This window comes from Chiloscyllium plagiosum, chromosome 30 (genome assembly GCF_004010195.1).
Source record: "Chiloscyllium plagiosum isolate BGI_BamShark_2017 chromosome 30, ASM401019v2, whole genome shotgun sequence".
Classification (NCBI taxonomy): domain Eukaryota; kingdom Metazoa; phylum Chordata; class Chondrichthyes; order Orectolobiformes; family Hemiscylliidae; genus Chiloscyllium; species Chiloscyllium plagiosum.
Genome location: NC_057739.1, coordinates 6,653,289 through 6,665,664, shown reverse-complemented (window position 1 = coordinate 6,665,664; position 12,376 = coordinate 6,653,289). Strand labels below are relative to the sequence as shown.

General features: G+C 44.7%; 1 protein-coding gene across 1 annotated transcript in view; it reads right to left on the bottom strand.

Annotated features, from left to right (window-relative positions):
• Positions 1-6,885: 6,885 nt before the first annotated feature.
• The window catches only part of ccn1l1 (cellular communication network factor 1, like 1), an 18,202-nt gene continuing 12,711 nt past the window's right edge, over positions 6,886-12,376 (bottom strand). Inside the window, exons 4-5 of the mRNA XM_043719892.1 lie at positions 10,955-11,154; positions 6,886-8,581 (exon numbers count right to left, since the gene is read on the bottom strand). Coding sequence (XP_043575827.1) covers positions 8,279-8,581; positions 10,955-11,154 — 503 coding nt within the window. The 3' untranslated portion in view covers positions 6,886-8,278. The remainder of the gene's footprint in view (positions 8,582-10,954; positions 11,155-12,376) is intronic.

The window sequence follows — 12,376 nt, the reverse complement described above, 5'->3', positions numbered from 1 at the left end:
GAACCCCAGGGATTTCAATATTAGTTAGATTGTATCATTAACGTTAACTCTTTTCAACAAGTTTCCTTCCCATGTGTAACTAGAGCTGAGTAGTCATTACTTTGCTAATGAATCATAGAATCCCCACAGTGTAGAAGAAGGCCATTCAGCCCATCCAGTCCACACCAGTCCTCTGAAGAGAATCCCACCCAACCTCCCCAACAACCCTGCACTTCTCTAGATAATATAGACAATTTAACATGGCCAATCCACTTAACCTACACATCTTTGGATTATGGGAGGAAACCGGAGCATCTAGAGGAAACGCACGCAGAAACAGTGAGAATGTGCTAACTCCACACAGACAGTCACCTGAGGGTGGAATTAAACCCAGGTCCCTGGCGCTGTGAGGCAGCAGTGCTAACCACTGAGCCACCATGCTGCCCTCAAATTGATGCTCAAATTCTAAGAAGTAATAAATATAAAATTAAGTGATCTAATTTATTTTATCTCTTGCTTTATAGCAAGTCAGAGTAAAATAAACTGGTGTTAATTTGAGTTTGTGTTGTAAAAATAAGACCTTCATTCACTGATGGAAGTGTCTCAGAATGCAATATCCCTCTGTCCGATGCCTTCAGTTCCTTCCCCTCCTGAGGCTGGGGAATGCTGCAGCCTAGGTTGGGCAAGTGATGAAGTTGGGGACCCAGTCTGTTTTTACCAGAAATTGCAGCCACCTCTCCCCACCCCATCCTGTTTTTACACCTGCTGAGTGTACCCCTGAATGTGTACCCCAAAAGGGCAGCCGTTTCATTGTTGCTTGTGCAGTGTGTGCCTATGGGGAAGTTAGGGTGGGAGATGGTGGCTGGAGGGTCATTGTCGGACAGGGTCACTCAAGGGCTAGGCAGTTTGCTCTTAATTTTATGTTATATATATAATTTCATTGCACTAAGAGGCTATTCAACCTAACAGGATCACATTAGTGCTCCAATCCAACACTTTCCATCTTTTTTCATTTATCAAAATCGACATCTTCTATTTATTTCTCTCTTTTGTACTGATGTAACTTCTATTTTAAATATTTTTAAGCTAATTGTCTCAACTTCTCCATGCGGGTGTGAATTCCACTTTCGAAAGATTCTTTAGGTTTAGGAAGGTTCTTTTGAATTCCTTATTGGATTTATTACTGACTATTTTGTACTGATAATTTTAGACTGGACTCTCTCAGAAATGGAAACTTCAGTACCTATCAATCGATCGTAGAACTCATGATCGTAGAATCCTTACAGTATGGAAACAGGTCATTTAGCCCAACAAGTCCACACCAACCCTCTGAAGAGTAATCCAACCAGACCTATTTTCCTATCCTATTACTCTACATTTCCCCTGACTAATGCACCTAATCTACACACTCCTGAACACTATGGACAATTTAGTGTGGCCAATTCACCTAACCTGCATATGTTTGGATTGTGGGAGGAAACCAGAGCACCCGGACGAAATGCATGACTGGAATCAAACCCAGGTCCCTGGCAGCTGTGCTAACCACTGAGCCATCATGTTGCCCTAACTGTTGCGACATAATATGAACAATCTCTGCCATGTTTGAGGGAAGCACACATTTGAGATCTACTAATCCTGGGCACATTCAGGTTGTCTGTCATTTGCGAAGGGTTTCAGAGGGGAGGGTTTTGAAATGTTATAAAATGAGATCAACAATTCTTTCCATTACAGAGCTAATCCCATTGTGGTTAAATTGGCAAATGTTTCTGAGTACGCCTCAGTCCCATGGCTCCTCTAGGTCCAATGGAGATTGTTCAACTAGATGCAGGTTGATTTTCCTAATTCTGTCCAAACATTATTCTGGCAGACAGAGCAAGCAAGGGTCCGAGTTCATGATGAGGCTTTAACATTGGGAAATCTTTGGAGTTTAATTCAAGTCATTCATGACATAGTGGGCGGCATGGTGGCACAGTGGTTAGCACTGCTGCCTCACAGCGCCAGAGACCTGGGTTCAATTCCCGCCTCAGGCGACTGACTGTGTGGAGTTTGCACATTCTCCCCGTGTCTGCATGGGTTTCCTCCGGGTGCTCTGGTTTCCTCCCACACTCCAAAAATGTGCAGGTTAGGTGAATTGGCCACGCTAAATTGCCTGTAGTGTTAGGTGCAGGGGTAAATGTAGGGGAATGGGTCTTGGTCGGTGCGCTTCGGCGGGTTGGTGTGGACTTGTTGGGCCGAAGGGCCTGTTTCCATACTGTAAGTAATCTAATCTAATCTAACAATGTATTAGCACAGGACTAGAAACTGGGAGAGACTGTACAGGGCTGATCCAAACAGAAGAGTGATGAGGGAAGATCAAGAGAGCTTATGTATTTAATGGAAGGGATAATGAGAAGATTTTGCAAGTTTATTATGGGATGTGAGCATTGCTGATACGGCCAGGATTTGTCGCTCAATCTTAAATACCCTTGAATAGAATAGCCATCCCACTGCTGCCAGCCAGGTATTTCACACAGACCAGGTTAGGACAGCAGACTGCCTTCTCTGAATGGACGTTGGTGAACCAGATTTGGTTTCCTTGCACTACACATTAAAGAAATAGGAACGAAGGAGGTACATTTAATTGATGTCAGTTTTCATTAGCTTAATCTAGAATTAGCAAAGGGGTATTCAGTCTCTTTGTGTGATATGAGGCAGCAGCGCTGCCAATGAATAAAGACCAACACAATGGTCTTTACCTCCTATGGCCAATATCATCTCTGTTGTGACCATGTCCTCCCCTGGTCCTCACCTTCCACCCCACCAACCTCCACATAAATCGCATCATCCGCCGACATTTCCACCAAATGGACCCCACCGCCAGGGATATATTTCCCTCCCCACCCCTATCCGCTTTCTGCAAAGACCGTTCCCTCCGTGACTACTTGGTCAGGTCCACATCCCCCAACAACCCACCCTCCCCTCCTGGCACCTTCCCCTGCCACCGCAGGAATTGCAAAACCTGTGCCCACACCTCCTCCCTCACCCCCATCCAAGGCCCCAAAGGAGCTTTTTACATCCATCAAAGTTTCACCTGCACTTCCATACATGTCACTTATTGTATCCAATGCTTCCGAAGCGGTCTACATTGGAGCGCTTTAGAGAACATCTCCAGGACACCAACATCAATCAATGGCCAAACATTTCAACTCCCCCTCCCACTATGCCAAGGATATGCAGGTCTTGGGCCTCCTCCATCACCACTTCCTCACCACCCGATGCCTGGAGGTAGAATGCCTTACCTTCCACCTCGGTACCCTCCAACCTCATCAATGTAGACTTCACCAGTTTCCTCACTTCCCCTTCCCCACCTTACCCCAGTTCCAACCTTCCAGCTCAGCACCACCTTCATGACCTGTCCCACCTGTCAATCTTCCTTCCCACCTATCCACTCCACCCTCCTCTCTGACCTATCACCTTTACCCCCACCTCCATCCACCTTTTGCACACTCAGCTACCTTCTCCCCCGCCCCCCACCCCTCCCATTTATCTCTCTGCCCCCAAGGCCCCCAGCCTCATTCCTGAGGAAGGGGTCCTGCCCGAACCGTCGATTCTCCTGCTCCTCGGATGCTGCCTGATCTGCTGTGCTTTTCCAGCAACACACTCTCAACTCTGATCTCAAGCATCTGCAGACCTCACTGTCTCCATGTCCTCCGCCTACCCAGTGGTGGTTCTCCTCAGCGCGTATGTTTCTTTTCTGTGTCCTGGCAGATCGGTCACTGCACTGTTACATCCATAACCATTAGTCTGCCTGACAGAATCATACACACATCCCAAACCCAACCTCGATAACCATAAATCATCATGTTTGCAATGATCAGCTTAGCCAAGTTTATCAATTGTTGTCCTTTATCAACTGTTATTCTACAGTACCAGATACCCATGTAGACTGGTCACAATCTATTTGCTGATTTTTAGGAGTAAATTGTTTATTGCGCAGTAATGGCAATGTTGGAGTTAAGGCATCACAAACTTGCTCTCTAGACCCCCCCCCCCCACCCCCACCCCCACCCCCGCAGTGGCCAAAGCCTCTACTTATATTGTGTGACTGTTGACATCGCAAGTATGTTTGGACAATATTGATTTAGCATTTTGCTACAGTCACTATTGGCACAAAGATTAACCTACACAATATCTCAAACAAATTACAGTCAGAGTAACTAATTACAGCATGAGAAGAAAGATTGGATAAAGAAACACAAGACACATCCTTTATTATAAAATGTTTAAAATATTTATTAAGAAATTAAGTATTTATGTTTCTATAAAGACATCATTCTAATTACAATATGTGCAAAACATCATTATATACAACACTATTTATCTGCAAACTTATATTGAAGTCAGATATTAACAAAAGAGCAGTACAATGCTGTAGCAGGAACCCATAGAGTCCAAATGTGGCTATGTTTATTGTTAGTAAATCAACAGCAAAAGAGGGTTTGGGATGGAGGGATTGAGTTTCCTCATCCCAGCTGTACCTCTAGAATTCAGGTGTGGACTATGTACTGGGTTCTCACAATTATTAGCTTAGTTACGGACAGAGTAACTATCTCGGGTACTTTGCAGTTATTCCCAAAGCATGTTTGGGAACAGCAGGCTGTGAATTCTGTCTGCTTGCTGTGTGCTGATCAGCACCAGCTCATCCACCTCCAGCCCCTGCTTCAGGAGGATTGATATCAATCTGATCCCAACGTTGTAGATTCTTGGCTTACTCCTTACATCTGACTGCCGCGCACAAATGGTTAGTTGGATTTCGTAATGTCCATTGGAAAGCAAATTGAAGTTGAGGATTTCAATAATAGAATGATGCTTTATTCTTCCTGGTGTTATAGTTCACAGGTATTCCTCTGATGTGAGATTGATAATATTGTTAAACAAAAAAAAAAATGTTGGGTGTGTCCTGTCCTCGAGACCGACTATGGCCCTATGACATCAAAAGTGCAATGTCAACCATTGGATAACTGCTCCATCAGAATTTTGTCTCTGTTCTTTTAAATCTAATACATTAGGTAGAGGAAGGAGATCTGTAACTCCACTGTTTGGGGGTGATCTTAGAAATGGGAGGATGCTCTGTGAATCACAGTCCATCAGGAGGTGAAATTGTTATTAAATTGAATGGCATCTCACATCATTAAATAATCTTGATCTCTAAAATCCTGCCACCTGCACACACTGCACCAAAGTTACATTCCACTTGGCAATATTACTCTGCTCTACATATCGCTAAATGTTGTTATAGATTGACACACGGGTGCCAGCTGTCACACACATGTAGTCTAACTGATCGTACAGGTCAGATAAAAACACAGCCACGTCTCCAAATTACAGTAATACTGGCAGACACGAAGAAATATATTAAACACATAAAGAAAAAAAAGTCTTTAAATATACACTCCGAATATTTACTACACATGACCCTCTACAGGTGTCTCATTTGTGCTTCAGAAATGAAGCATTGTTCAGTTCAGATTACTCCACCAGAGTGAAGTTTGTTTTAAGGGGGAAAACGTAAGGAGCACACTTTAAATAGAGTTACTGTAGGAAGGTCCACCTCAGTGCACAGGCATCATCTGCCTGATTCTAAAATATTCACATCTCTTGCTGCACAGTGCACATTCAAGAGTTAATCTCTACTGCCTCAACAGATGGAGAAGGTTATTATTCTAGAATTCCATGGGCTGACATTGTTTGTAATGGTCTGCTCCTAACAGTCCAAGTTCTCTGACTGGTTCCTTCATTTTCTTGGGTGGATTCTGGTCTCATCCTCTGACCCTGGGCTGTAATTAGGGATTTGTCAGAACTGGGGAAATGATTAATTACCCCTCCAAATCCAAAAACTACACCCGCCCTCAGGTGCTCACGGAACCTGACCTCATGACAAAACACACATAGCAGGCTGTTCCGCAGTTCACCCACAAAACTTATTGCAACACCTTCAGCAAAATACTATCTAGTCTTTTCCACAGTGGAAATGTCAGAATTGGCAATTTAAGGAAAACATTTGCCTAACACTCTCTATGAAGACTGATTCTTCCATCCCTACAAATGCTTTTTATGAACAAGAGACCATTCAACCCATCAAGCCCATTCTTTTATACCAGATGTTGGCTAAGTGATGTAACCTTTGATACCCTTTCTAAACAAACATCTGTGACCCATAACCTTGGAAGGTCCAGTTGATTCGATGCTCACGGCCTGTTATGTCAGGTCTTTCCAGGATTCTGAAGCCTTTTGGGTTTCCCTCCTGAATGGCCTAGCTGTAACTTTAAGATTGTTTCAGTTTATTCTTGATTCCACCACTGGAAGGGATCATTTTCCTGTCTCCATGCCCCATTGAAACCTTTCTGCAGCTTTCATGTAAGCCATCGGCAATGGAGCGGGTGGGGGAACCAACCATGCCACAGTGGGAAAGTCTCAAAAATTACAAGAAACCACTAAGTTCATGCACAAGTGATCACTAGGGGTCCTAGTAGTCCCTCAAATTGTCTGGGAGATAAAGCACCATTTGATGTGAAGGTCAAGGTATGCAGTATGCTGATATCCATCCTATAAATGCACACTCCTCTCACAGTAAGTGCTGGAACACAGGCTTATAGGAAGAAGCTTTGAATCAGTGTAGTCATAACTCCTAACTAGCCCAGCAGCTTAGTTACTGTGTTAACGTAATGGGTTGTGCTCAAATCCAATAACTTCAATGCAGCACAAAATGGAGTAAAATGGATTGTTGGTCTGAACCCATTGGGGGTGTGTGAGTGTGTGTATCTGCATGTATGTGTGTGTACACGTATGGGAGTTTGTGCATGTGAATGTGTAGATATGTGTGCATGCATGTGTATGTGTGTGAGAATGTGCACACGTGTGTATGTGTGAGAGTGTGTGTGTGTGTGTATATATATGTACATGTGTGAAATTGTGTGCACGTCTGAGAGAGTGTGTGTGTACGTCCGTATGGTCAAACAAGAAGAACCAAAAGATTCATGGACAAATCTACTGTTTTAAAAGAGATATCTAAGTGTTGGAGCTCAGGCTTTCTCACTCTTTCCTTCATTGTCCCAACTGTGCCAATCGTTGGCAGCAGAACATGTCAATTGGAAACTAGTCAGACCCCAGTTCTCCATCTGATACAGTTTCCATTAGCTCATTCAGAAGTGCCATGGCAGAATGTCTTAATAGCTACCAGAAATTGTCAGTGGCATTGGACACAGTTTCAGAAGAAGTTGTAAAATTCAAAATGCAGGTTGAAAGTAAGGCTTCAGTGAGTCAGCCATCTTAAACTGCCTGAGAGCTGGTCATTGAGAGCCTCCTGAGAGACAGCTCTAATAAAATCGCTTGAAGGCAGCCATCTTAGATCCTCTTAAAGAAGGATCTTTTCAGCCTCCTTGAAGATAATCACTTTTTCAGATGTTTTTGAGACGTTTTTAAGACAGTACCATAGCAGAAACGGAAACAAGCCACAATTCAGGAACTTATTAGTCTGCATTACATTCAGATACCTCAGTCCTTATCCCATTTTCACCTGTGGAAATAAACTATGTCCAAAAGCCTTAAATAACATTAAAATTTCATTTGCAACTATATATATATATAAAATATAAAACACATTAACTCTGATTAAATTAGATAAGGAAGAATTGTCAATGTGAATTGTTTCTTGTTACAGTTAATTTGATCTGTTCTAAACCAAGCCGGAAAACTGGCATAGAAGAGATACTAGTCATAAACCAACCTGTTCAACTAAAGGTTAAAGATTAACACTGGCTGGATAGATGGAATTTGTCTGCATTCTTTGTCCCACCTTCTTGAACTTAATTTTCAGAGGTGCAAATTTTGAAGTACATCCTGTGAATTGAGAATCACTTTTCTTGGACCCATTTGAAATTATGTAGTCTTTGGGTTTAAAGGTTAGTTGGTTTTCAAGGAAATGATGTGTTGTCAATAGGACCCTTGCAGAGGAGAGTCCAAGAGCTACAGGAGATGTACTGAGTGTGGACAACTGGAAATCAAGGTCAGAAGGCAGACACAGATAGGCATCACCAGCATTTACATCCAGAAGTTCAAATGTGCCCCAACAGCCAATGCTGTGAATGAACAATCAGTCTGGCCTTTGTGGTTGGTGAAGCAGGCCACTGAACTGGAGCTGGTGTGGTTGCCAGTGTAGACATGAACAGTCAGAAAAGTGAACTACTAGGTACAGCAAATGGCCGCCGGTCTCGACGACGCAGAATCTCTGCTTTTCTCACGAGTCCTGCCTCCGCCGCATTTACTCAGAAAACTTGTGGATGTCATTGTGGAGCATGTAGTGAGGGTAGGAGATCTCATTCTGGTACGGGCAGTTGTAGTGGCACCGGCACTTGTTGGTCCACATCATCCTCTTGGTGAAGGTCTCCCCGTCCTCGCAGCGGAAGCGCACGGGGATGGTGCGGGTTTCTGAAGGGACGCAGCAGCGGCTGTCAGTGCAGGTGCCACACCAACGGGGCTTATACTGCCTCACGCTGGTACATCCGGCGTAGGTCAACCGCACGGGCTCCTTGGCCTTCTTCATTCTCAAACATTTCTTGCCTTTCTGCCAAATGAGGAAAAGGATGTAATGGGAGGCCATCTTGTGATAAATGCAAATCACAACAAAGACACCCCGCCTCCTCACGTCCCACCTCCCCTTCCCCACAGCCCCTTGTAACAATACTGCATAGCATGTTACTTGTGTATATTTGACGGATGCGGAATATGGACATTCATGGGACTAATATTAAATAATTCCATTCAATCTCCAAATGCCAACATCGCACAGGCGCTGGGTGTTAAGGATCACTAAGTTGGTCGCACTTTTACCTCTTGGTCATTGAAACACAGAAAATCAGAGCAAGAGTAGGCCATTCACCATTTTGTACCTGCACCATTCTCTTTTATTTAATTCATTCATTGGACATGGGGGTGACTGATGGGGCCAGCAGTTATTATCCGTCCCTAGGGTGCCCCTTGAGCAGGTGGTGGTGAGCCACTGCAGTCCACATGCTGTGGGTTGCAATTCACTATGATTACAGCTCATCATCCAACTCAGTCCCGTTCCTACATTCTCCCCATGCCCTTTGATCCATTTAGCCCTAACCTAAGAGCTGGATCTAACTCCTTCTTGACAACAGTCAATGTTTTGGCCTTTCTGTGACAGAGCATTCTGCAAGCTCACCTGTGTAAAGAGCTTTCTCCTCATGTCTGACCACCACAGATCCTTAAACTGTGACCCCCGCTTCTGCACTTCCTGGTCATTGGGAACATCCTTCCCGTGTTGATACTGTCCAGTCCTGTTAGAAGTCTGTAGCTTTGAGACTCCCCCCCGCCCTTCCCCATTCTTCTTTATAAGACTGGAGGTTCAAGTCTCACTCTAGAATGTGTGAACACAAAATCTAGACTTATGTTCAAGGGCAGTACTGAGGGAGATCTGCACTGTGAGAGGTGGTGTTCTATGGAGAAGCTGTTAAACTAACTCAATACCTGTCCCCTCAAGTAGACTTCAAAGATGCCAGGAGCTATCCCTGGTGGCCTGGCCAATCTTGATTTTTCCGTCCACATTAACATCTGGTTATATACTACATTGGTGCTTATGGGATCCTGCTGGAGGGCATAAATTTGCTGCTTATTCCATTGATTCATTGAATGGTTACATTACAGAAGAAGGCCCTACGTCCAATTGGGATCATGTTGTCTATCTGAACAATAAGTCAGGTAATATCAGCCTCTTTCTTGGGTTTCTGCATTTTCAAAAGAATGATTGTTTCTCTTTTGCAACCTTCAGCTGCCCCTACCTTGGGGAAGTCTGCAATGTGTTATATACTCCTAGTCTCTCTAGGGACAGGTCTACCCTCAGGCAGTGCATTCCTATCCAAACCAATGTGGGGGACATTTCTTTTCCTGCGGACCTTCCACTAACATAGGAATTAGGTGCGGGAGTAGGCAATTCAGTCCCCTCTGCCATTTAACATAAGGGCTGATCTTATTGTGGTCTCAACTCTACCTTCCTGTCTGTTCTCCATTGCCCTTTATCCTGCTTTTCATCAGAAACATATCTATTTCTGTCTTGAATTTGTCGATCAATTCGGTCTCCACTGCAATCTGGACACTGTGCCTCATTTTCCTCAGACGGCCATTTTCATTAGATTAATCTGTGTCATCCTCAATGATGGGAAAACCTTTTAATCTGTTCTTTTTAATTCACTTGTGGGACATGGGCATTGCTGGCTGGCCCAGAATTTATTGACCGTTCCCTGGTTGCTCGAGAAGATGGTGATGAGCTGCCTTCATGAATCACTGCCTACTCTATCCAAACCCCTCCTGCATTGATGCAGTGACTACATTCAATGGTATGGTGGCTCTGTGATTAGCACTGCTGCTTTACAATGCCAGGGACCCGGCCTCGGGCGACTGTCTGTATGGAGTTTGCACATTCTCCCCGTGTCTGCGTGGGTTTCCTCCGGGTGCTCTGGTTTCCTCCCTCAGTCCAGAGATGTGCAGGTTAGATGAATTGCCCATAGTGGTCAGGGGTGTATAGGTTAGATGCATTAGTCAGGAGTAAATATAGGGTAGGGGAATGGGTCCATTGTGGGCAGCGCTGTAGCTCAGTTGTTAGCACTGCTGCCTCACAGCGTCAGGGACCTGGGTTCGATTCCAGCCTCGGGCAACTGTCTGTGTGGAGTTTGCACATTCTCCCCGTGTTTGCGTGGGTTTCCTCCCACAATTCAAAGATGTGCAGGTTAGGTGAATTAGCAATGCTAAATTGCCGATAGTGTTAGGTGCATCAGTCTGGGGTAAATATAGGGTAGGGGGAAATGGGTCTGGGTGGGTTACTGTTCGGAGGTCGGCGTGGACTTGTTGGCCGAATGGCCTGTTTCCATACTGTCGGGATTCTAGTTTAATCTACAATGTGACTCCCAGCAAACTGTACCTTGAGGTTGGTGTTGAGTGTCAGGTTGCAGGGCCGGAGTTGACAGAGGCGGGTCTCTTTCATCAGTTTGCACTGGGGGTTGTCGCTGGTCACTCTGGTTGAGATGCCGATGCCACAGGTCTTGGAGCATTGTGACCAAGCTGTGGTCTGGACCAGGCACTTTGACTTGGCATTACCATTATGGGCCTGCATCCTCCAGGCTGTAGAAAGAAACAAGCCTTTGTCAACAACAGACTGTCCCTGAGGTGACAATAATAAAGCAAAATCACATCACAAGTACTTAGGTACAGTGAAAAGTTTTGTTTTGCGTGCAGATCATACCATACAATATAATAGAACAGAGTGAGGAATACAATGTTATAGCTTTAGAGAAGGCGCACAAAGGGAGAAGTCAACATGAAATTTAAAATGTGAGAGGTCCATTCAGAAGTCTAATAATGGCGGGGAAGAAGCTGTTTTTGAACCTGTTGATACATTTATTTAAGCTTTTGTATCTTCTGCCTGACAGAAGAGGTTAGAAGAGGTTATAACCGGGGTGGGAGGGGTCTTTGATGATGATGATGATGATGTTGGCTGCTTCCCCGTGGCAGTGGGAAGTGTCGATGGAGTCAGTGGATGGCTTGTGTGATGGACTGGGTGGTGTTCACAACTCTCTGTAGTTTCTTGTGGTCCTGAGCTGAGCAGTTGCTATACTAAGCCGTGATGCATCCGGGAGATGGGTGCCTGCTAGTCACGGTCAGACCAAATTAATATTCTAGCTCATATCCCAGTCGGGCCATTCCCCCAGTCTGGAGAAATCCTGGGAATAAGCAAAATTTACAATGTTTATCCCAGGTTTCCATGGAACCTCTGCCACAGTTATAGCTAAAATCTCAGGAATTCATGTGGAAATTCATCCCCAGAATGACCTTTTTTATATGTAGCCCCCTTAACAGAATACATCCTTCCAAGATATTTCACTGGAGCGCTATGAAACAGTAATGGAGATAAACTACCTCTTTGACCAAGTTTTTGGTTATTAGAGAGTGAGACAACTGGCAGTGGTTTGACCTGAGGGACACCACACACCAGGCAAGGGGAGAGGTTGAGAAGGTGAGACCCTCATGGTGACCTCAACCGGTGTGGGAATTGAACCCACGCTGTCACAAACCAGCCCTCCAGAGGGACAGCTACATCAGAGTCAAGCCTGTTCATAACATTCACACTTATTTCCATCAGATAGAGGATAGAGGAGGTTCATTGATTGATCCCTGGGACAAAAGAGGCTATAGGACAGCCCGGTGGCTCAGTGGTTAGTACTGCTGCCTCACAGCACCAGGGACCCGGCTTAGATACCACCCTCAGGTGACTGAATGTGTGGTGTTTGCACATTCTCCCTGTGTCTGTGTGGGTTTTCTCCAGGTACTCTGTTTTCCTCCCACA